This window comes from Zootermopsis nevadensis, unplaced genomic scaffold, assembly GCF_977971745.1.
Source record: "Zootermopsis nevadensis isolate Lab colony 2312 unplaced genomic scaffold, Znev_1.0 Znev_ptg000003l, whole genome shotgun sequence".
Lineage (NCBI taxonomy): Eukaryota > Metazoa > Arthropoda > Insecta > Blattodea > Termopsidae > Zootermopsis > Zootermopsis nevadensis.
This window is the reverse complement of record NW_028259135.1, coordinates 16,048,143-16,070,317: the sequence shown is the minus strand read 5'-3', so window position 1 is coordinate 16,070,317 and position 22,175 is coordinate 16,048,143. Positions and strand designations below refer to the sequence as shown.

The 22,175-nt window shown below is 36.2% G+C and overlaps 1 protein-coding gene across 10 annotated transcripts in view; it reads right to left on the bottom strand.

Annotated features, from left to right (window-relative positions):
• Positions 1-285: 285 nt before the first annotated feature.
• Oatp30B (Organic anion transporting polypeptide 30B) overlaps positions 286-22,175 on the bottom strand; it is a 48,302-nt gene continuing 26,412 nt past the window's right edge. For all 10 annotated transcript variants that reach the window (XM_087342677.1, XM_087342682.1, XM_087342684.1 and 7 more), the window contains 15 exons: positions 20,413-20,760; positions 19,970-20,075; positions 19,510-19,726; positions 18,847-19,005; positions 18,067-18,267; positions 17,189-17,296; positions 15,616-15,725; positions 14,645-14,771; positions 13,714-13,878; positions 12,982-13,180; positions 12,212-12,384; positions 11,576-11,792; positions 10,927-11,115; positions 9,577-9,725; positions 286-7,342 (listed from right to left, as the gene is read on the bottom strand). In XM_087342677.1, the coding sequence (XP_087198803.1) occupies positions 7,080-7,342; positions 9,577-9,725; positions 10,927-11,115; positions 11,576-11,792; positions 12,212-12,384; positions 12,982-13,180; positions 13,714-13,878; positions 14,645-14,771; positions 15,616-15,725; positions 17,189-17,296; positions 18,067-18,267; positions 18,847-19,005; positions 19,510-19,726; positions 19,970-20,075; positions 20,413-20,690 (2,661 nt within the window). In that variant the 5' untranslated portion in view covers positions 20,691-20,760 and the 3' untranslated portion in view covers positions 286-7,079. The remainder of the gene's footprint in view (positions 7,343-9,576; positions 9,726-10,926; positions 11,116-11,575; positions 11,793-12,211; positions 12,385-12,981; positions 13,181-13,713; positions 13,879-14,644; positions 14,772-15,615; positions 15,726-17,188; positions 17,297-18,066; positions 18,268-18,846; positions 19,006-19,509; positions 19,727-19,969; positions 20,076-20,412; positions 20,761-22,175) is intronic.

Sequence of the window (22,175 nt, the reverse complement as noted above, 5' to 3'; positions counted from 1 at the left end):
TTCTGTTCAAACTGTCTGGTATTCAGTTTCACAGCAGATATACAGCATTTATTTTCAAAATATTATGACACATGAAAAGGATGGTAAGAACTTCAGTAAGGAACAACAACCCATTAGGAGAATGAGCTCTTTCTCTGACTGCCTTTAGTTAAAAGAAGTCAAAGGTGACTGCAAAATATTGTATGACCCTATAATAACCAGGGACTACACTGGACAAACAACTATGTAGAACAAACTCAAACTCTGTAATTAGGATAGAAGGAAATAATATTTGAAGCCAGTGAATGTGTGGTTTTAGAGGCACTCAAACAGTTTATTAAGAATTACATTCACTGTGTTACCATAATTCGTTCTTTTATTGAGTCTCTTTGTTTGTATTTTTGTAGTCTCAACTAACTGAAACTAGTAATCTTCAAAGTAGTTTTTCTATCATACAATACATATCCAGTACAATTCAAACTAATTATGATATGCTACTATGCATTAAAACAGTACTATACTTATGTTTCAATTATAATTATGGCAGATGAAATTTCAATAAGGCAAATACTGAATGTGCTAATTTAATTACTTCATTACATAAACTGTATACAAGAGCATCTCACCTTTGTATTGTATTGGGACAAAATATTTAACATATTTTACTCTTTCTGTACACAGCCATTAAAGCTTTATATTATCTCTTCTAACTTTTGCATATATTTAAAGTTGCATGAAATTCTGTTTCTGCACTACATAAGCAAATATTTTATATCTGTGCACAAATCAACTGATGTATAAATTCTGAGATGGAAATTGTATTTTGCTGTAAGCAAATTCAGGCACAAGGTTGTTACTCTGAAAAAATCATGCAATTTGTGGAGCACATTTCTAAATTAATGCCAAATGATCACACATTTTGTTCGTTTTAGAATATTCTATGCAGTGTACAACGTTCAGTTCATTTTGTGCCATCCATATTCATCACTTGATTACAAAGCATAAATAAAGGTACAGTAGTAAATATGGATAATAAATAAACAAAAGTATTTATGTCATAGTGTTCTTTATACTATAAATTAATATCTGTGTACTTAAGTACAAATATTTAATGTCAGATTGTAGTGGCTTGCTCAAGGATAATTTCTAAACAGGATTTGTAGCTTATTTACCTAAATATAAGAAAATCGTCCATCTGAGAACTGAAATTCAAGAAAGAAAATATAAAAATGTGCACTCTTATTCACAGTGAAGTGTTTCCCTTCATTCATGATTTATAAGATAAATATAAATCTGTGCTGAAAGAACTAAATTCATCTTTTAATATACCACCTGAAATTAAATCTGACAAAGGTACATTACATTATCTACACCACCTCACTTTAGAAAACTGACAGATTTCTAAAAGACATTTATTAATTGAAAATCCATTAAACATTTATTCCTCTTAACTGAATGGTAACAATTAGAGCTACAGTAACTTTATTTGAAATAAAGTTTCCATTAAAACAAAGTGTAAAGGGAAAAGGGAACACAAATTATGTAAAATAATGCAGAATATATATTTTGAGAGAAATCAACACAAACACACGATTGCTTCAGCATGGGGTTCAGAAGACGATGGGCAGAAACAGAGACAAATGAAGAGATCTGAATGTTTTCACTGTATCAACTATTAATTTTATGTACCAAAGAATGAGTACTACTTGTCATTTGCATGAACTTTAAATTTTGTTGAGCGAGTATCATAAAATGAGATATTAGTGCACGTTTTTCATGATGTAAACTTAAATCAAACATCACAGTAAATCTGACACAGGCAATATAATGCTACTTAAGAAAATAAAGTAGCTCTATCATTCCATCTTCAGATTTTCCTGTTACAAATGATGATTACACAGAATGTGGTAGTCATTTCCTTCACACAGCTTCTTGTATCTACAAACTCTGCAACAATTTGGAAGAAAGAAAACAATAACATTGTAAAATAACTATTCATACATATTTTTGCAGCAACCAAGGCATCTTCAGACAAATAATCACCTACCTTTAAATCAACAAGTTAATTACAGTGAGATGTCATTTTATGAAATTATGGTTCCCAGAAATAAAAAAAGGACATAGAACATCAACAGTTTTGTTTAAGACTGCAGTTAAATATTCAAGTGGTCCTTACATATTTTACCCACATTGTCTCATTGTGTAGTTGATATTCATTCCTGTAAAAAATATTATATTGCTTCTCAATTATTTGCATTTCAATTGTTAGCAGTTACTCTACTTTATTTCTTTAAATAAAGTCAAATTAACACAGTCGTGAAAGTAACGATACGTTAATCCAAAATAAGTTTACATTTTTGAGGGGGTTAACTAAACCCAGATAAGTGCTTTCCGAAAATACAAGGAAAGAATATTTTGTTATAAAAGATATCTACAAACAAAATTTTATGCTTCAATCAGCTTCTTTCAAATTTTATATATTTATAAAAATTTTAATAATAAATTTCCCCCTACCAATCAGTTCAGAAACATCAACTTCCCAACAAATATAATAATTACATATCTTATTTATAATAAAACTATCTATTCATTGCGCATTTTAATGTGATATATAAATACTTTCTGTGAGTGTATAGTATTTTGTGCTATTTACAGCTCAAATAATAACATTATTTTTGTAGTAATGATGGTGGTAAAATTCAACAGTCTTCTATTTGAAACAAAGTGTTTAAGTGTTCTGTCCATCTGGGAGAGTAAAATTCTTGAGGTGCATTAAATACAAGGGTGTTATCTGTGTAGAAATAAGCAGAGTTTTAAATGTACTTACAAAGTAATTAGGAATGATTTACATGGTCATTACAAGATTCTACCTGAGGTATTCTAAGTTACGAGGGCTACTTCTGGTTGTGGATTTGACTCAGATCAATATTATACATACAAATTAACAGACCAGAAGCAGGATTGCCACCTCACAGATTTTGCAATTATGGAGAAGAATCTTCATTCCAAATTAAAACAAAGATATTCTGCAGAGAACTTGTGACACCTACTGATGTTCTAATACTCCAATTTATATGATGAACTATCATTATTTATAAATTAACAATCATTGCATTTATTATAATCATTCAATTTATTTAACTATTTCCATGCATAATTTATCAAATGTAACTTTAAATTCTCATAATCTCTATGTATGCTTTTTAACCTATGAAAAAGTTTTACACATAATCTGCAAGCATTTTTTAAATATATATCATAACAGAAAATTTCAACGCCTAACTCCACTAATCAAACATAAAACTGAAAACTAAACGTAGATTTCCTGCAGTCAAGATACTGTTCCACATTCTAACAAATATGTAATTTGGATATTCTTCAATAATGGCCACTCTCCAGCAATAAAACTTGGTTTCTGGAGACCACAGCCCAAAATTGGAAGAAATCTGTACAATATTTATGACAATGCAAATAAAACAATTATAATTATTCCATAAATATGTCAAAACCAAATTAACATAAAAGAATTACTTCTTTAAAACACTGTAAGATAGATCCCAATATTATAACTGTTTAAATGAGAAACAAAGGTTCAAATATACAATAACTTTAAGAAATACATCAACTTTACCATTAAAGTCTAACATTGATGTTTATCATCATCAAATTTTCATTTATAAAAAAAAAAATCCATCATAAATTCATTAATCGTTTGTCACAGCATGTCACAGCTTTTTAGTATATTTTTAGTATTGAATTGACAATCTGAGTTTTGAGATCAACAATGAACATATTTAAAATATCTTTCATTTTCTTCCAATGAAAATATTCACAATATTTGAGTCATAAAAAATCCACACATTTTTACACATACACACACTCATACGCATGACCATATATCTATATATATATATATCCTCATTCCTTTTCTACACTTGAATGTACAGTAAAAGCATTCTAGACTGAATGTGAAATATACTACGTTATTTTATATCTACGTTTAGTTACAAGTCTTTCCTCTTTTCTACATGTTTAGTGATTTAAAGTTAGCTTAAATTGGAAGCAACTTGGATGTATGCATCATTTCAGATTGTGCCAGGGGTCTTAGTTAAAAGTTCATTAAAAAGATTTAGTATGTAGACTATACAGTAAAAAGGATTTTTACATATCTTGTACATTATCAATTAGTTTTCATGGTCTTAAGTAAACTCTCTCCCACTCCAATTTAAACATACTCTAAACCCACACTTTAAGTATTATTTCACAAATAAACAGTTACTTTGCATTATCCCAATGTCTTGGGAACTGGAGCCAACACATGGAAGGAATTCTCCTCCCATATACCACAAGATCTATCGGAGAATGACACAGTTAAAGATGTTACTAGGGCAAAGGAAGGAAACGTGAAAACGTCCACAAGTTACAATAATAAAATAACAATTTACATGAAAGTTTTTACTCTGAAAGGAGGTTAAAGATTAAATATCAATAAAGAAATTCTGATGAGATATCAATTATCTGGAAATTTTATGCACATGTTTTGATATATGTAGTAATGAACAATAAGCTGTTCAGTAGCATTTGGGAAAACTACAGTTTAGTGGAAACTCATAATTAACATATTTCTGGCAGCAGAAGACAGATGAAGACCAACTGTACAATGACCCACATCTATTGTTAAAGGCAGAAATCTTGATTATGTTAATAGGCATGTCACTCAGAAAACCACCCTCAATATTACCTATTATATATATGTTACAAGCAATTTTTGTAGCCCTAAAATATACTTTTAAAGTAGAGCATCAAGAAGTTTTATATTCACATAACCTATAAAAGCCTGAAACAAAAATTAACTTCAGGTAATATATTATTTACACTTTTCAACTTGCATTGCTTAACTGTGATATTGATAACTAACAGGGGAATAAATTATGTTACAAAATTCCCATTCAGCACAATGTCATTTTGAGCAGTAAGTGTAGCTAAGAATCGAGTAACCGAGTGCTTTACATATCTGTGCTTATATTCTGGGAATGCATCCATGATGTAAATCTTCCTACAACAATTATATCCAATGCTTGTGTAAGAGATTTCAAAAAGTATTATAAATATTAGCGCATTCACACGTTCATTTTGAAAGTGGTGAATTTTTATAAATCTTGATATTTTATTAATAAGATAATGAAAGTAGTGGCTGTATCCTATTTTGATGTACCAATTCAGAATCTCCTGGAGAGATTATAAAAAACTGACGCAAGTATCACCAGTCAGAATAGTCATGAGACTCATTATTAATTCTGAAGTGTTCTGATGTTGGTATACTGCAAAGAGTACTACTAGGTTTTTTGACTTGTCCATCATTTAGTATTCTGAAGATAATATTTCAGAGAGTACTGATTAAACTGGGTCTATTATTCTAGTAAGTGACATTAACTTTAACAAGCCCACTTCAACTTTCCACCTGAGAATAGAAGTAGTCCCAGTCTCTGAAATGTCGCGTTCTGTTTGCAATACTAGATGATGGACAAGATTCAGAAACCCAGAAATACCAAGATACATTACTCACTTTAATAATCAAGTACATCTTAAAGTTGTGCAATATCAAGAACAGCAATAACAGTTGCAAGGATGCAGAGGTGCACATTCCAAGAACTATTATGGCAGCAGGTCCCAAACTCTGTCTCTTTGTAATTATGAACAGGATGGCACAGAAAGAACACACTATGATTCAAATCGTAGCTTGGAAAACAAATATTTCAGAGTTTATACAGTGTTGAACGAGATGAGAAGATATTCTTGAATGGTCAGCAGGTACAAACAAGGAAGGTTGTGATCACAGCATATATGAGAGTTCTATAATTAAATTAACCTGGGGAGACAGTGAAGCTGAGCGCTTGCCTCCACCTAAATAAACACATTAAGGATGCATGCAACTTTACTTGCATTATTCCTTATATTTCCAAGAAAGAAGTATTAAAGTGACCATATCATCATTATCCTTCGCAATATTCAACCTAATTGGTCTGTTATGAGCATTATAAAAATTAATCTCTGTATTTCTTTTTTTTATTCATAGTAAAAAATTCTATCAAACAAAAACTGTCCAATGGCCAAAAAGTAGCCATCAACTGGACTTACCATTTATTGGATAGAAATCAACCAGTGGGACTTGGTAATCTGCTGACATTACCACTGCATCCAAGAATCAGAAAATATAATGTCAATTCATTAAGCAATATTTATTACAAGATTGTTTTGGAAGTAGCATTTTGAAGTGTACTGTCCATCACACTTTAAAACTCCATACCATTTCAAAAGGGTCTCAGAAAATATATCTGTATAATATATGTATCTTGGTCTAACTCTGTAGGAGATTGTCAGCATTATTCTACATTAAAGATGAAATGTTGAAATCCTCCATCGTAACAGTTCTCACAAAACTGAATATCACAAACATAGCTTAAAGATTCGACACGTATCATTAAGAAATGAATATGGTTACATGCACATCTCACTAATTCCATCACAGATGAACATGGTCACATTTTGTAAAGCACTCTTCCACAGTATTATATTCAGCCCAGTCTACCATTATCCTGTTCAGTTTTATTTTCCTATCTTTACCTCCTCCAAATTATTTACTTACGCCATTAGTGTGCTACTACTGCAGACCCAGTCACCACTTTCACACACACAAGAAGAAGACAAACAAACAAACAAACAAAATGAAAGTTTGGATACTGTTCATTACATGTCTGCTACAACTGAAATAAACAGACATGTTTGAGTAATGCATCTAAATTCCTCATCCACCTTCAAACTGCCTGGAAGTAGCAGGTGAGTGGCTTATTTTTAAACTATTAAGCACATTAAAATGTGGGTCATGACTAGTACATCTCCTACTACATTCTATTAAGTAATAAGATGTCCCATATTAAGTAACAAATACAGGGAGCATTTAAAGATGGAAATACAATTATAAAATTAATTAAATGAAATTAATGTTAAATGCTTCCGAGTTGTTCAAAATAAAGAGGTTGTGTGCAGAGTGCAATCTATAACGTAAAATTATTAATTTATTTACACTATATATTTTGTCATTATGTGTTTACACTATCACTGTGTAGACTGTCTTCCAGTTGCTCATTTCTTGACCGTATAAACATTACCTTAGACCGTGATTCAATCGAATGAGATGTCTTCATTTGCAAACTCTGCTGTAATGAAGACTGCACAGAATGCTGATCTGAGGCATCTGTTGATTCGGACGGTGTTGTAGGCGGGTCTGAGGCTGGGCTTGATGGACCAACTGACATGGATTTTGGATTATCTGACTGGACAATTGAAGGTCGCTCCTCAAACACTGAATATAATAAAAATAAAATTAATTTTAGTATGGGGATCAAACTTGACTGTGGGAGATACTGGTTATACAAGAAGGTATAAATTATGAAAATTATTGTACGAGGGTCGCTCATTAAGTAATGCCCCACATTTTTTTTCTCAGCCAATAATGAAGATAGAAAAGTGTACTTTTACATGCTTGAGATTTGATGTTTCCCGCGTTCGTGTACGGAGTTTCAAATGATTCCAACCGATAGCGGAGCTGTAGTGAACTGTTAAAATGGCGTCTGTGAACGACTCTCGTTACAAGCAACGAGCTGTAATTGAATTCCTTGTTGCTGAAAAAGAAACGGTGGTGAACATTCATAAACGTTTGTGTGCTGTGTATGGAAGCTGTGCAGTCGATAGGAGCACCGTTGGTCGCTGGGCTAAGAGAGTTAAAGCTTCAGGAAGTGAAGAAACCGAGCTCCGTGATCTGCCGCGCTCTGGGCGTCCTGCCACAGCCACCACTCCAGACATGTTGAACCGCGCGGATGCCATTATTCGTGAGGATCGGCGCATCACAACTCGACAATTGGCCCAACAGCTTTCAGTCAGCAATGGAAGTGTGATTGCAATTATCCAGGCTCTCGCATATTCGAAGGTGTGCGCAAGATGGGTTCCACGAAGTCTCACAGCAGACCACAGGATTCAAAGGAAAACGATTTCTTCTGAATTGTTGGAGCGTTTTGATGCTGAGGGAGAGGTCTTTCTGTCCCGGATCATTACAGGTGACGAAACCTGGATACACCACTTTGAGCCAGAGACAAAAAGGCAGTCAATGGAGTGGCATCATCCTCAATCACCGAGAAAGAAGAAATTCAAGACAACTCCCTCCGCCGGAAAAGTCATGATGACTGTCTTTTGGGACAGTGATGGGGTCATTCTTGTGGATGTGATGCCAAGAGGTGCGACCACCAATTCAGACGCGTACATCAGGACCCTGAAAACCCTCAAGAAGCGTTTTCGACGAGTTCGGCCTCACAAGCATCCAGCAGAAATTTTGCTCCTGCACGACAATGCACGCCCTCACACAAGTCTGAGAACCCGGGAAGAAATCACCAAATTGGGTTGGACGGTGCTGCCCCATCCACCCTCCGACTTTCATCTCTTTGGGCCACTCAAAGATGCTATCCGCGGAACAAGATTTGAAGATGACGAGAGCGTGATTCAAGCAGTGAGGACATGGCTACGTGCACAGGACAAGAGCTGGTACCGGCAAGGCATGCACGCACTTGTTCCACGATGGCGTAAAGCCGTACAAGTTGATGGGGACTATGTGGAAAAATAGTATGTGTAAAGGAAACATTGATTTATATTGTCACTAAATTTGAGCCATCTTGAATAAATATGTTCTGAGGAAAAAAATGTGGGGCATTACTTAATGAGCGACCCTCGTAGAACAGTTACAAACACCTTGACATGCGTTAGTTCATGAACATGAATAACCCATACCCATGTGGGCCAAACTCACAGCAGTTTTTACACACCTGATTATCATTACTATTTTTGTTACTCTTAATATTTCTGGTAGATGTGCAACAAACAAACCATACATTAGGAATCCATTCTTATATAACAAAAATGTGTGGAATATCACAGTTAATCATGGGTCTGAAAACTGTCTAACGTTAAATGCTACAGGTGAAAAATAAAATAAAAAAGTTAAAATAACATTTTTCACTACTGCAATGCTATTTAATACCTTCTGAGACATTAAATAAATAAAATAAAGATGAAAGATAAATATAAATAACTGAAGGAAAAATAAATCACTGTAAAAATGATTTTCAAATGGGTTGTTCATTTAACAAAATAAAATAAATTAATTCATGTCACAGATAAAGAAGGTTAACAAAACAGAACCAGAAACAGGCCTAACGACTTAAAATACTAATTTCCCATACAACATTTTTTATCCAAGACCATCAAGTAGTCTGGGAGATAAAATGTGCTGAACAGACTGACAGGCAGATAAGACATCCTTAATTTTAAACAGCACAAAAACTGTATCAAGTTTATAATAATTCTACATAGTAGCTTGAAAAGTTGTGATACATATTTCTGCCAACTTTCTGAGAACCACTAAACTTTTCGTAAATTGATTTCTCTCTCTGTAGTAACGTAATTTCCTCTACATTATGCTAACATTTCCGATGAATATCCATACAGCTAGACATGAGTCAAAAGTTGTCTTTTTCGCATAAAACTTACATTTGTCAAGACTAATAATAGAGCCTACTAAGTCCCCAACTGACAAGGCAGCCTGCTCTTCAAGCTGACGTCGCCGTCGCACCAACCACCAGTCCACAAGGAACAAAGCCAATGCAAGGATCTTGATGCCAGCACAGATCCCCACATACCTACACAGTACAAAAAATTAAATATTCAGACTTCCTCATAATGAATTTTGTATTGATCTTGAACAAAATTATTGATATATTGACTGTTTTGTGCCTTAAACGATAACTTATTTTTCAAAGGTTACATTTCAATTTCAGTTAAAGTCTGTATGTTTTCTTGAGTGCATAAATGGCATTGCTAAGCAGTTGTTGGATACACAGTGACTACACAATTAACTGCATTCCTCAAACTATAAAGGTAATTGTAAAATTGTGTTAAATACATTTCACATTGATTTATATATGAATATAAACACAAGTATACAAAAATCATTATCTAATAGTTTCCTTCAATTTTTAGCAAAAGTTGTCAGTGCAACACTCTTCAATAATTCCTGTAGGAGTTCAGTCTGTTATTTACAATTTCTCTGCTAGTGTCTGATTATAACTTGCGAGGCGATTATTCATAATTTCAGTCAGTGGCAAATGCCCTGGTGTATAGAGTAGTGCATAGCCAGACCACTAAGTTAAAAAAGAAAATGAAAAAAGTTTTAGGGACATAAAAACAACAACAAATATTACTACATGACTTAACTCTGCACCCTTGGTACGGCGGTGATGGTGGTACTGGCGGTCACCTTGGAAGAATGCTTTACAGAGGAGACGACCAGACACCGTCCCCCTAGGTTCAGCGGTTTTGGTGGTCAGGGTGCAGAGTTAAGTCATGTCGCTTTAAATGGATTCTTTGAACCTGACCACCAAAACCGCTGAACCTAGGGGGACGGTGTCTGGTCGTCTCCTCTGTAAAGCATTCTTCCAAGGTGACCACCAGTACCACCATCACCGCCGTACCAAGGGGGCAGAGTTAAGTCATGTCGCTTTAAATATTACTACTTAGCTTTGTGGTGTGAAATTCATAACATTGTATTTCCACAAGACCTGAATTCTAGAGCAGGACTTGCCGCTGATTTCTGTGTATGTATAATTCATGGCCAGGCTACTATTTAAGCCCTACCAATGACAGAATATGTGAAACAGTGACATGAACACAATTTAACAGACAGAAGCTTTTAATATATCATCTATAGTTATCTCAGCAGCTAAATTCAATAAATTCTTCATGGGCAATCAACCACATCAGGTGGCCATACAAACACCTACATTCTGAGATCCAGGATGGCTCTCAAAATGTCAGTCTTTTAAGAAGTTATAGATAACTCACTTGTATCTGAACTGTTCAATGTCATAAAGAAGACACCGTCCTCCCTTCTCCCCACATGTGCTTTTCCACAGAAGACATGTAGAATCAATCAAGTTTCCAAACAGGATTGGTGCAGGTATATACCCAAACAGACGGAATATCACAAATTGCATCCCCAATGCAAAGGATCGCTCTTCTTCTCCTACTGACCTGAGAAAGTAAGATAGGAAACAAGAAGTATCTTATGTTCATGTGGATATTTGGACAATGCTCAAAACTATTTTCCACCAATTTCCCATTCTTTTTGGTTTGACATGTCTCGCAGTTGGATATCATATATATTATACTAATAAGTCTACACTGAGCTGCACACACATATACGGAACAGAATGGGAATTATAAGATGCCTGAATAAGAGTACACATGTTCTTCAAATGCATTTCCTGTTATATTCCTATATGGTCAGAATAGGTCTTTGGGTGTACATTGATGATGATGATTTTTTGTAAACAGCACATTTTATTGAAATTAATGTTCACTTATTTCAGATAAAAATTATTGTCCTGAAAGTAATTATGCAACAGAAATCACACAACATAGTCAGAAATTACATTCTGTTACAATTCTTCAACTTTATAGTCAATAAATTAGTCATAGATATGGCAGAAACCTGAGCACAATCATTAGTAGTGGCATCTGGGTAACAGCAACAATGAAGGTCATGAAGAACAGCAAAATGAGGAATGGAAAAATGGTTCTGCACGGGGAGTTACACGGACCAGCCGTAGCCACCGGAACCACCGTTACTTCGGCAAACTCTGCTGTAGCTGCTGCGGCAGATGGACCGCTACTGCCACTTGAAAGCAAGCTGAAGTTGCCATGAATACCTACGCAAACAATCAGTAACGGTTCATCTCGGTCACTAAAACATCTGTAATATTTAAGTTGTAGATTGATTTATTTGACGTAGTGAAATTCAATAAAATCTGGACAACTGAGTCAACATTAAGCTCATTAAATAATCACTCACCTTGACAGGCCGAGGAATGCTATAGAAAATCTGGAGTCAGAGGAGCCCCTAACCTAGTATAAAGCCATACAAAGTATCTCTGCACCATTATACCTGTCTTCTTTCTGTAAAGAGCTGATAGTTCTATACTTAAATTAAAATTAAATCTGTGGCGTAACAGCTCCAGAGAGCAAAGCCGACTAGCTGGCTGCTGGCCTCACGTTTACATGCCTAAGCAGAGGTGAATATACTACATACATAAAAGGATAAATAATAATACAATGTCAAAATACATACAGGCACAGTTGGTATAATTAGATCTCGAAGAGAAGGCTGTACATCCAGCATGGCAAGGACTGAAATACGTCAGCCCATTGTTTCCACACACTGGCTCCACATCTGTCATGTGACACTCACAACCAAAATTGCATGCTGCTGTCAGATTCACTTGAAATGGTTCTGGTTTAGAACTGTAAACAACATTAAAGTCTTTAGCTAACTAACTTATGCACACTGTCTTCCTCAAAAAGGTGATACTGGTATACAAATTCTCTCCTTTTATGGAATCAAAAGGTTCATAAAAATGTTGACATGAGACACTATCCTGAATTTGTTCAGACGTAGAAGCTAATATCCATTGGAATTACCTTCCTATCTTCATCTAGGTTGTAAGATTTGAAGTTTTCGGAGCGGTGAGTATGAAGATTTCTGTCTTCTGGGTTGTCGCGCCGTGTAGTCATCAGGGCGATGAATCGCCCTGATGACGGAGGCAGTATGACCTCTGAAACGCTGGTAAACATCGACCAGACTACACAGCGCAACGACCCAGAAGACAGAAATCTTTATATCTAGGTTTCTATGTAATCTTTTCCCTTAAGACTATCAAAAAGGTTGTATGCATTGTATATGACTCACTCATCTACCACTTCTTAATTTAATTACCATAACAATCTTAAGTAATTAATTTTCTGCATGATTTTATTTCATTTGCATTTGGTTCAAATGGTTTAAAGACTTTTCTTGAAGGATCTTATTATATGTAAGTTATTGACATAATTCTGACAAACCTATTAAAGTATGGAATAGTGGTGCCAGCCATCTTAACATTTTCACAACCAAGGAAGAAAAGAAGGCCATAACACGCTAGGCAGATAGTATTTGAGATGAGCACAAATTGTACCGCTCCTTTAGGCCTAAGTTCTAGCCGCTTCAAGAGGCAGCCACCCATGAATATCCCAATACATGCTCCAGGTATTGCAACTGAACCTAGAAAACAAAGGAAACACCCTATGCATAGTATAGGATTACTAAAAATTAAGTACCAGTATATACTTCTAAAACATTATAAAGATATCAATGAAAACAGAAAATCAAAAACATTAATTTAACTTCATAGATGTTGAATGTCATCCCTGATAATATTTCTGTACTTATCCCCAATATATTTTCAAGGCTACCTGTTCAGCTGATGCAATCGCTTTATAAATTCTCTTTACAGTAAGACACAAACACAAAGAGTTTAAATTATGGCTGATCATATGAAGCAAATTAAAATTATCTTGACTACTTTTAATGCAAATACTCCTTATGAAATTTCAAAACAATTTGTCAAGTAGTTTGTGACATAAGAAAGACAGATGGAAAGAGTAAAGGTACAATTACAGCATTTTCCTGGGGAGACTGAGAGGAATCATAAAAATTTCAGTCAGGATAGCCAAGATCTTGGTTTGAGACTCTAAATGAGTATCAGAGTAAAGTGAATCAGACACAGAAATGTTGGCAATGGTGATGCTTCTTACCTGTGAACACACTTGCCTGGCTCTTCCCCAGACTGAACTGTGTCTCCAGGTATTTGGGCAGGAACACAACAAACCCAGACACAATGATAAGTTCCATGCAGGCACCAAGGCACGTAACCACATACACAGAGTTGCACACGAGCCGCCACATTGAACGGGGGATGTCTGCCCAGTAACACAAACACACTATATCACTAAACAATGCAGCTTGGACTTGATGGGTTCAGCAATTATTATGAAGCCACAAAATATGACAAGACTGCTGTTAGAGATGTTGAATATTTCTTGAAAAGGTGAAAAAAAATTCTTGCTTTATATTATGTAACTCTTAAGGTTCATTGTCGTGTTCAGATCATCCACCTACCTTACGTCAATTGAATCTATTCAATTTTGTGCGGTTTATGTCTCAACCACCTCATACTCCTTGAATTAATCGCTCTAAAATGTTAAATTGCATCATAAGTATGAAGTTCCCCATTATGAATTTTTCTCCACTCTGGACTGTTGTTTCCTTTTTCACAGATACATATATCCTCATTACGTTGTCTTCAAACACCCTATAATCTTATCAAGAAGTAAGAAACCAATTTTAACACCAGAATAAATCAGGGGAATTTCAGAAAATGTTGTAGTTATGTTATACATTTAACTAACTACATGGAGCATTGTCCTTCAAGAGCCATTAGTACTCTGTTAGACAAGAAAATACAGCCTTTTAATGAGCCAAAAGATTCGGTCCCCATCCTGAGTCAAGTTGATCCAATCCACACCCTCCAAATGTATTTCTGTAACACCCATTTTATCAAGTTATGTTATAAACAAAATGGAAATGTGTACTAAGAAACACAGAAAACGTTTTTCATTCAGCATTCTCAGAACGCGCATGCTAAAATTTGTTTCTTCATGAACAACTGTCAGTACTGGTACTCACCTTTAATATCTTTACCATAACCAGAATCATTGGTCTGGCCTTGTCCTGCAGCATTGTCTGTTGACTTTGTAGGACGAACCTGGTCAGGACGAGACTTCTCCATCAGTCGAATTTTCTCCTTCTCTCTCTGTAATAAAGAAGAAGAAAATTAAATCCGTGGCATAACAGCTCCAGAGAGCCAGAGCCGACTAGCTTGACTGCAGGCCTCGCGTTCACATGCCTAAGCAGAGGTGGACGATCATCCAACCAGATATAGGATGACGTGTGGTCAGCACGATGAACCCCCAGCCATTGCTAGCTTTCCTGACCGGATTACGCTACTCATTGTAGCTCCCCAATTTCCTCACGATGCTGGGTTGGCACCGGTCCCATACACCGGTCGAAAATCTCATGAGAAATTTCTTTCTCTGGGACTCAAACCAACGCGCATTCCGTATGACCGGTCCGAAGCATGATGCCTCAGACCGTGCAGCTACGGCGCGGGACGTAATAAAGAAGAACCACCATTTTATCAGAGAACAAAAGCAGGTCTACTTTCTAAAACATTGTTCTGTTTGGAATACTAGACAATGGACACCATACAGAAACCCAGTAATACTAATTAAAAATCAGCACTATTTATAATTCTGCATTAACTCTTGCGCACAGTAGGACATGCTCTATAAACCCTGACAATATTGACCTATCTTACAGCCTTAACATCAGGAGATCTGTTTAAAATAATTAAAAAAAGTATGATTGCAATAATATTTTATCTGTAATGATGGTGGTGTTCTTCTGGATTGTCACAACATACAGACCCAACAGTAGACGCAAATATTTCAGAGAAAAATACTGTCTTCATCTTCAGGGTTAAAGTATGGGGTGGGACAGTATGTTTCTTGAAAAGAGTGGTATCCACCTATAAGGCCACACAGCATTAGATCCTGGAACATCATCACTGCTGTAAGAATTTCATATCTCATTCTTACCTGTAATGTCTTAGGGAAGGCATAAAAGGGGATGGCAACCAGTATGAGAAGGAGTCCGCAGAGCAGAAAGCCTCCCCACCACATGCCAACCCACCTTCTGTCACCGGGATCTAAAAGACAGACACAATTGAAAACATGGAAATCGCTTTTATATTACCGTTAATTAAATTAAGCAATGAAGTTATAACACACCCATCAGTTATTTACCATCACAGTTTCTAGAGTTCACCTCAGTGAACGATACAAAACACATACGGATGGGTTCAAGGTCATAAATTTGGGTTCGTATTTTTCTGTGTTCATTATACACAATTTTCAGATTCTGTAATACTACAGTTTCAGAAATATAAGATATAAAAACTGTATTTTAGATTACGTTATGATAGTTGTGTCCATGTACACAGCAGAAAACCTGAATAGAAGAGATCACTTCAGAGACGTAGGCCTAGAAAGGAGGACAACATCAAAATAGACCTTGAAGAAACAGGGCATGGACTGGATTCATCTGACTGAAGATAAGCTGCAGTGGCAGACTCTTGTGAGCATGGCAATGGACTACGTTCAATGGCGTCAGGCTCGCTACATCCAATACAGATTCACCCCTAATTTTGGGAATAATCTGTTCCTTTTCTGTTAAACAACCCCCCCACTCATTCTTTTTTCTACACGGTGGCACCTTGCAGTATGTTGTTGTCAAATGGAACATGATCGAGTAATTGATATGGAATAGGGTGTAAAACAATCCAATGTGAGCGAAATCTGACAACTCACTTTACCCTAGGAATACTGACACTTCCTTAATGGAGGAAGGTGGGGAGCAATTACCCCCAAGCTGCGAAACAAAAGCATGATCTGACTCTTACAATGGGTTTTAGAGTTGTTGATCCTTGCATACATTTCCATTCAAAAGTTCTAAACAATTATGCAATCATTCATAACATCTGGTAAAGTAATAATTCTACAAATTTTCACATATTCAAACTCATCTGGAAATTCGCTGGACCACTAGACGCCAAAACCTTTCCTTCTTGTCTAAAAAATGGAACATAATTTTTAATACACTTTCAAATATAAATATTTGAGTGAGGGATTTTGCATGTTGCCTGAACTGTTACCTGACAATGGAAATAATCTTTCTCAAGAGTTTTATTCTGCATCAGCTATAGAGACTTCTATATCCATAAAAATATCATTTAATAATTTTCCCAACAAAACTGAAGCACTCAACAACCCACGGCTAAAATCAATTCTCTTTAATACAGCTATATAACCATGTAATACTACAGGACTTTTAGTTTCTTGACTAGTTCCTGGAAGCAGGTAAAAATACACTATCAGCTCCACATCAGTCATAATTTCAGCATTTTATCAGAACAGACCTTTCCAGCTAACTTGAAGGTGTTTGAACATTGAGAAGTGTAGGACAGTGAGAGATGAAAATGTTTGGTTTTCATATGAACCACATAAAGCGGAAATGTCTTAGTAAGAAGAACAGATCTGTTTCAGGATTTAGTTGTTCTACTCAACATTTAAGACTTCGCTAATTGTGATAACAGAGGCCTATGAACCTTACCAATTGTGACAATAGAACTGGAGAAAGAGTCCATATGGAATGACAACAGATATGCACCCAGAAGAAATCCAAGAACTGGTCCAAATGCTGCCATACTGTACATACAACCTGAAACCAGAACACAAATCAGCTGTAAGATGTATCACATTCAAACACCATGTACGATGGCTAGAGGATTCTGCTTGAACACTACAAAAAACTGTAAAATTTCAAAACTGAAAACAAACTCAGCAATGAAAAAATTCATGACACAGCACTGTCTTACTCCGATAACATCTTTTCATGTACGAAATTCTTCTGTCCCCCTAATGTCCTCCATTCTCTGTCTCTGGTCTCATTTTTAAGCGATCACACCAGCGCATGAAATGATCTACGTCTACTGCTGTTTAACTGCTGGGACGCTGTTTAAAAAGATCACAAGGTGTCACGGCAGTAACACCAGGAAACACGTGATGTTTCATCTGTTTGCAACTGCAATACTTTCCTTATTAGTCGAAGCAAACTGTATTGTATTCATAACACTGTCATGATAAATATAATTTTATTATTTCTGTAAAACTATTAAAAAAATATGAACAAAGATGGATGCTTTCACTAATCTTCATTCACGTACTAGTTTAAAAAAAACACAACATTTCAACAAAAACTGCTTCTATCACCAGACAAAATTATATAACCTAATCAGTTGGGTCTACTGGATAAAGTTAATCCCAGTCTAACCCCCCCCCCCCCCCACACCCCATGATGAACGTACAGCTAACTTCAAAACAAAACATGTGTTTTCTAAACTAAAAGGCAAAGGTAAATGTCCAAGAACATGCATCAGTTTGATTGAATTTTGTAAAATGCCTTTAGACTAATAGGCAAGTCATTCTAACCTATGTATAGTGAAGCACTGTCTGGGCGGACATGATCATCTATGTATGTTGTGCCAAGAGTGAAAAGAGGCGAGCCTCCGCAGCCGAGCAGGAGCTGAGCTAACAGGAACAACATGACAGGTCCTGCTGTGGAGGGAGAGCCCTGAATGCAGTTGTCCCCTCTTAGGTTGTTGTGAGGTGCAAGAGGCGGTGATGAAAGACCTACAAAAATAAAATGTATCGGGGAAAATACAAACATGCTACAGAATGAAATAAAGACATATTCTGAAGCAAATGCATAATGTTTGTTGCGCAGGACTGCATATAAACAATCTTAGTTTTTATGCACTATTCAAGTGAAGTGAAGTGAAGTGTGTCTTTGACAGAGAATGACAAATTCTTCTTTTGTAAAGTGTATAACTTCACACATACTTGCAGTCATTATTTTGCAGTATATGATGTAACACTAATGTTATATTCAAATTAGTCTCTTCTTAACACTGAACAGGCCACAACATATGACATGTACTGGGGATACCCCGTTCTTCAAGTGCCTGAGCACTGCGGGTCCCAACTTCTTCGTTGGTTCGATCTATAGACACTCGGTAGGACTCCTTGGACGAGGGATCGGCCCGTCGCAAGGCCTCTACCTGTACTCAGGACAACGCGGACAAACATCCATGGCTTGAGTGGGATTCGAACCCATGGTCCCAGTGACCAAGCGGCACAAGGCCCACGCCTGAAACCGCTCGGCCACTGCAGACCCCATATGACATGTAAGCAGTGAAAATGTTAACTTACCTGATGACAACCTTCCTAACCCCATGTCTTGTTCTCTAATGGATACGCCTCGACAAATATTGTCAGAGCTTGAGTTGGCAAGAGTGGATGCTAGATGTGGTTCAGCAATGAAATGTGGTACTGTGAACACCATGGAACCAATGCCCATTACAACTGAACCTGAAAACACAAGAATACGTCTTTGACTCAAAGTAAGATGCAAAATTAAAACAGTTGGGTTTCTATTTGATTTTCCTAACAAAATAATTGCCATGAATATAATGGTACCAATCCTCAGAGTAGGATGACTGATTGACTCAGCCACTTGTTAATTAATTAACCTGATCACAGTGGCTGTGTAGCCAACGCACAATACGTCTTAAACTATCCCATGCTTTGCAGTTTTAAAATCCCACTTATGACACAATTAAATGTCAAATTCTTTTGTGTTGCTCCTTTCCATGGAGTCCTACAACATGTCTATTAAACAACAATAAACCAAACTCAAGGTTTCCCAAATTTTTAATTATCTGTATCTTTGATGAGTGTTAACAGCAGCTGCAGTTCACCTAATAACCAATTTCGCATACGGCCAATCACAGTTTTGACGACTCGCTGCGTTTCTCAGGATCATAACCACTGCAGAAGGCAAAAGCTTCCTCTACAGGATAATGCAGAACTTACCAACAGCAATCCATACAGGAATGTGCCTCCTACTGCCAAGATAGCTAACAAAGATGACAGTTATTACATTCCCAATCTCATACGAAGATGCAATGAGGCCAGAAAGACTGGATGGGATTTCAAATCTCTTCTCAATAGTTGTTATGACAGAATTGATGTATCCGGAACTTAGGGCTTGCTGAAGAGTCACCAAAAAGGAGAGCAGGAGTACAAAAACCTGCAGCAGAAACATACTTTCCGTTATATAAACATCTGTGACAATTACCAAATGGTATATCATAAATACAACAAATGCATTAAATCTGCTAATATCTACATCACATGTGGCAATAAATATGCCCTACATGTGTTGGCATTTTGCCATCATCAGGTGGATGTTGAAGATACATTAAACATCAGGTTTGAACTGTGATTACGCTGTAATTATACGATGTTACCAATCTGAAGTCTGTTATGATACCTTTATTCCAGCAAAGCGTTGCAGGAAGGGCGGTCTGCAATTAAGAATCCCACAATCTTTAGAATCTTGAATCAATATGGCAGGCTGGGGTCTCTCCTTTTCACTTCTGCAAACAAAATAAATAAAGTGGTACTCTGAGCAAATGAAACATTATATATTTCAAAGCCAAAACAAGAATTATAATTATATATAAATAAACCAATTTCAATATTAGCCAAAATAAACTACTCGACATGCAAAATAAATAAAAATATAAATTATTTTTGGCAATGGACAGTCTGTTCCAGTGATGGCAATGTCACTGCTTAGATCACGCATTAATTTATATTTCCTGCAAACACAATTCAAAATGCCATACTGTCCGAGCATTTCAGTAAACCAATAACCACAAAATTTCATGCATAAATATCCTTATCATGCAAAATCATGAATGCGTGTTTCACCTGTCAACAATGCCAGCAGAAGGATTCCTGCTGTGACATTTGACAACAGTGTCATGGCAACAGGCCGTGGAGGAACCTGCTGTCGTGTTACAGCTGGCATTTGTCGTAACAGTGACATTAGAATAATTGAGATCCTCTTCATTGGATGTTGACTCGGAATACAGTCCTGTCATGGCGTACATAGATTCCTGGCGTCGGTGGCCATGTGAATGGCCCCCTGAACCACTAGCTGTTGCTCCTCCACTGTTAGTGCCATTGTTGCTACCACCAGCCGCCATTTTTGTTGTCTCTTAAAATGCCCAACAGCCTACATCTGACTCATGAAGATAGCATTACACCGCAAGATCTCTGCAACAGAATGTTACAACACATCCCAGTTTCCTTAATTGGGAAAAAAAAAAAAAGAGTTTTGCAGACCTGCAACTGGACGTTTTATGGCTAAAACACTTTATCCGAAATGTGACCTTTGCGCGGCCTCCAATCATTTTATTGGAGTTACGCAGAGCTGATCATTTTCCATGGAAACTTTTAAAACAAAGCAACCCAACTGCCTGGACACCGAATGCAATATTTACTGAATTATCTTGAAGTAAGGCAACGATTTCACCAACTGGTAACAAGATACCTGTCTACTGGGATTTATGATTATTATTTGTTATTCCAATTATTTTGTGTGTTTGTTTGTTTATGTAGCCCTTGTCTCTTATAGGTTATTCCTGTTCGAAAGTGCTCTATATATGGGACTTAAACTGACTTGAAATATTATAACTATTTTCCAGCTTTAATTTCTTATTTAATCTTCTTTACGTTTACAACTGGAATACTGTGTATAAAGTATTCAGCGTAAAATTTGGCAGCCTGTTGGTTAGTTGCTTAGTTGTTTATTTTAGGACACTGTCAGTAGCTCAGAATACACAGCATCGAATGACAGATAATTAATAAACAATTAATTTGAAAAGGTATGGAAGAAATTAGTCGTCGCCTGAGGGGACCGAGGAAGGCCACGGTTACCCTCAGTCAGGACAGACAGCCGGACTTCGGGGCGAGGTCTGAACCTAATACGAAGCACCAGCAATGATTTCGTTTGCACAAATGAAGAAAGTGGAGATTTTAGGAAGTTCGGTTTTTAATGTTGGGCTCAGTTTCTTTAGTGTGTTGACACTTAAGAGTAGTCATTGCAATTTAGATAACTTCAACCCTTGTAATTCAGTTCTTCAAAGCTTTTTATTATTCAAGGATCGGAAAAAGAGCATTTGTCACAGGACCCACTACAGTGCATCGTAAGTACGCATCGTAAGTACAAATCGTAGTCTACAAACCTAATTAGCTATAATTATCAAGTTTAAACCGTGTTTATTTATAACATAAAAATTAACATATTTACGTCGTCTTAAATCTAAAACAATCATGTCATCCACAGTAAACATCTTACATTAAAAGTTACTCACAAGAACAACAAAAAATAATTTTATCTTTTTAGAAATTTCCCATCGACACACAGGAAAGTTGTCACAAATGGCTTAGGCCTACACAATACGACTGAAAAAAAAAATTTAACACTGATCGTCACAAACTATTCAGTGAATGGTTGTTGCTAATGAAAATGACGGGATTGGCGGAACATTCTCTGGGGAATATGCCCACTGCTTCAACCAGCCAACTCGAAAGAAACAAGCAAGCGGCTCCACAGTCCATCAGATTCAATTAACATGCTGGCATCACAACTGTTCACGAACTTCGTTAAACGAAGGAGTAAACTGTCG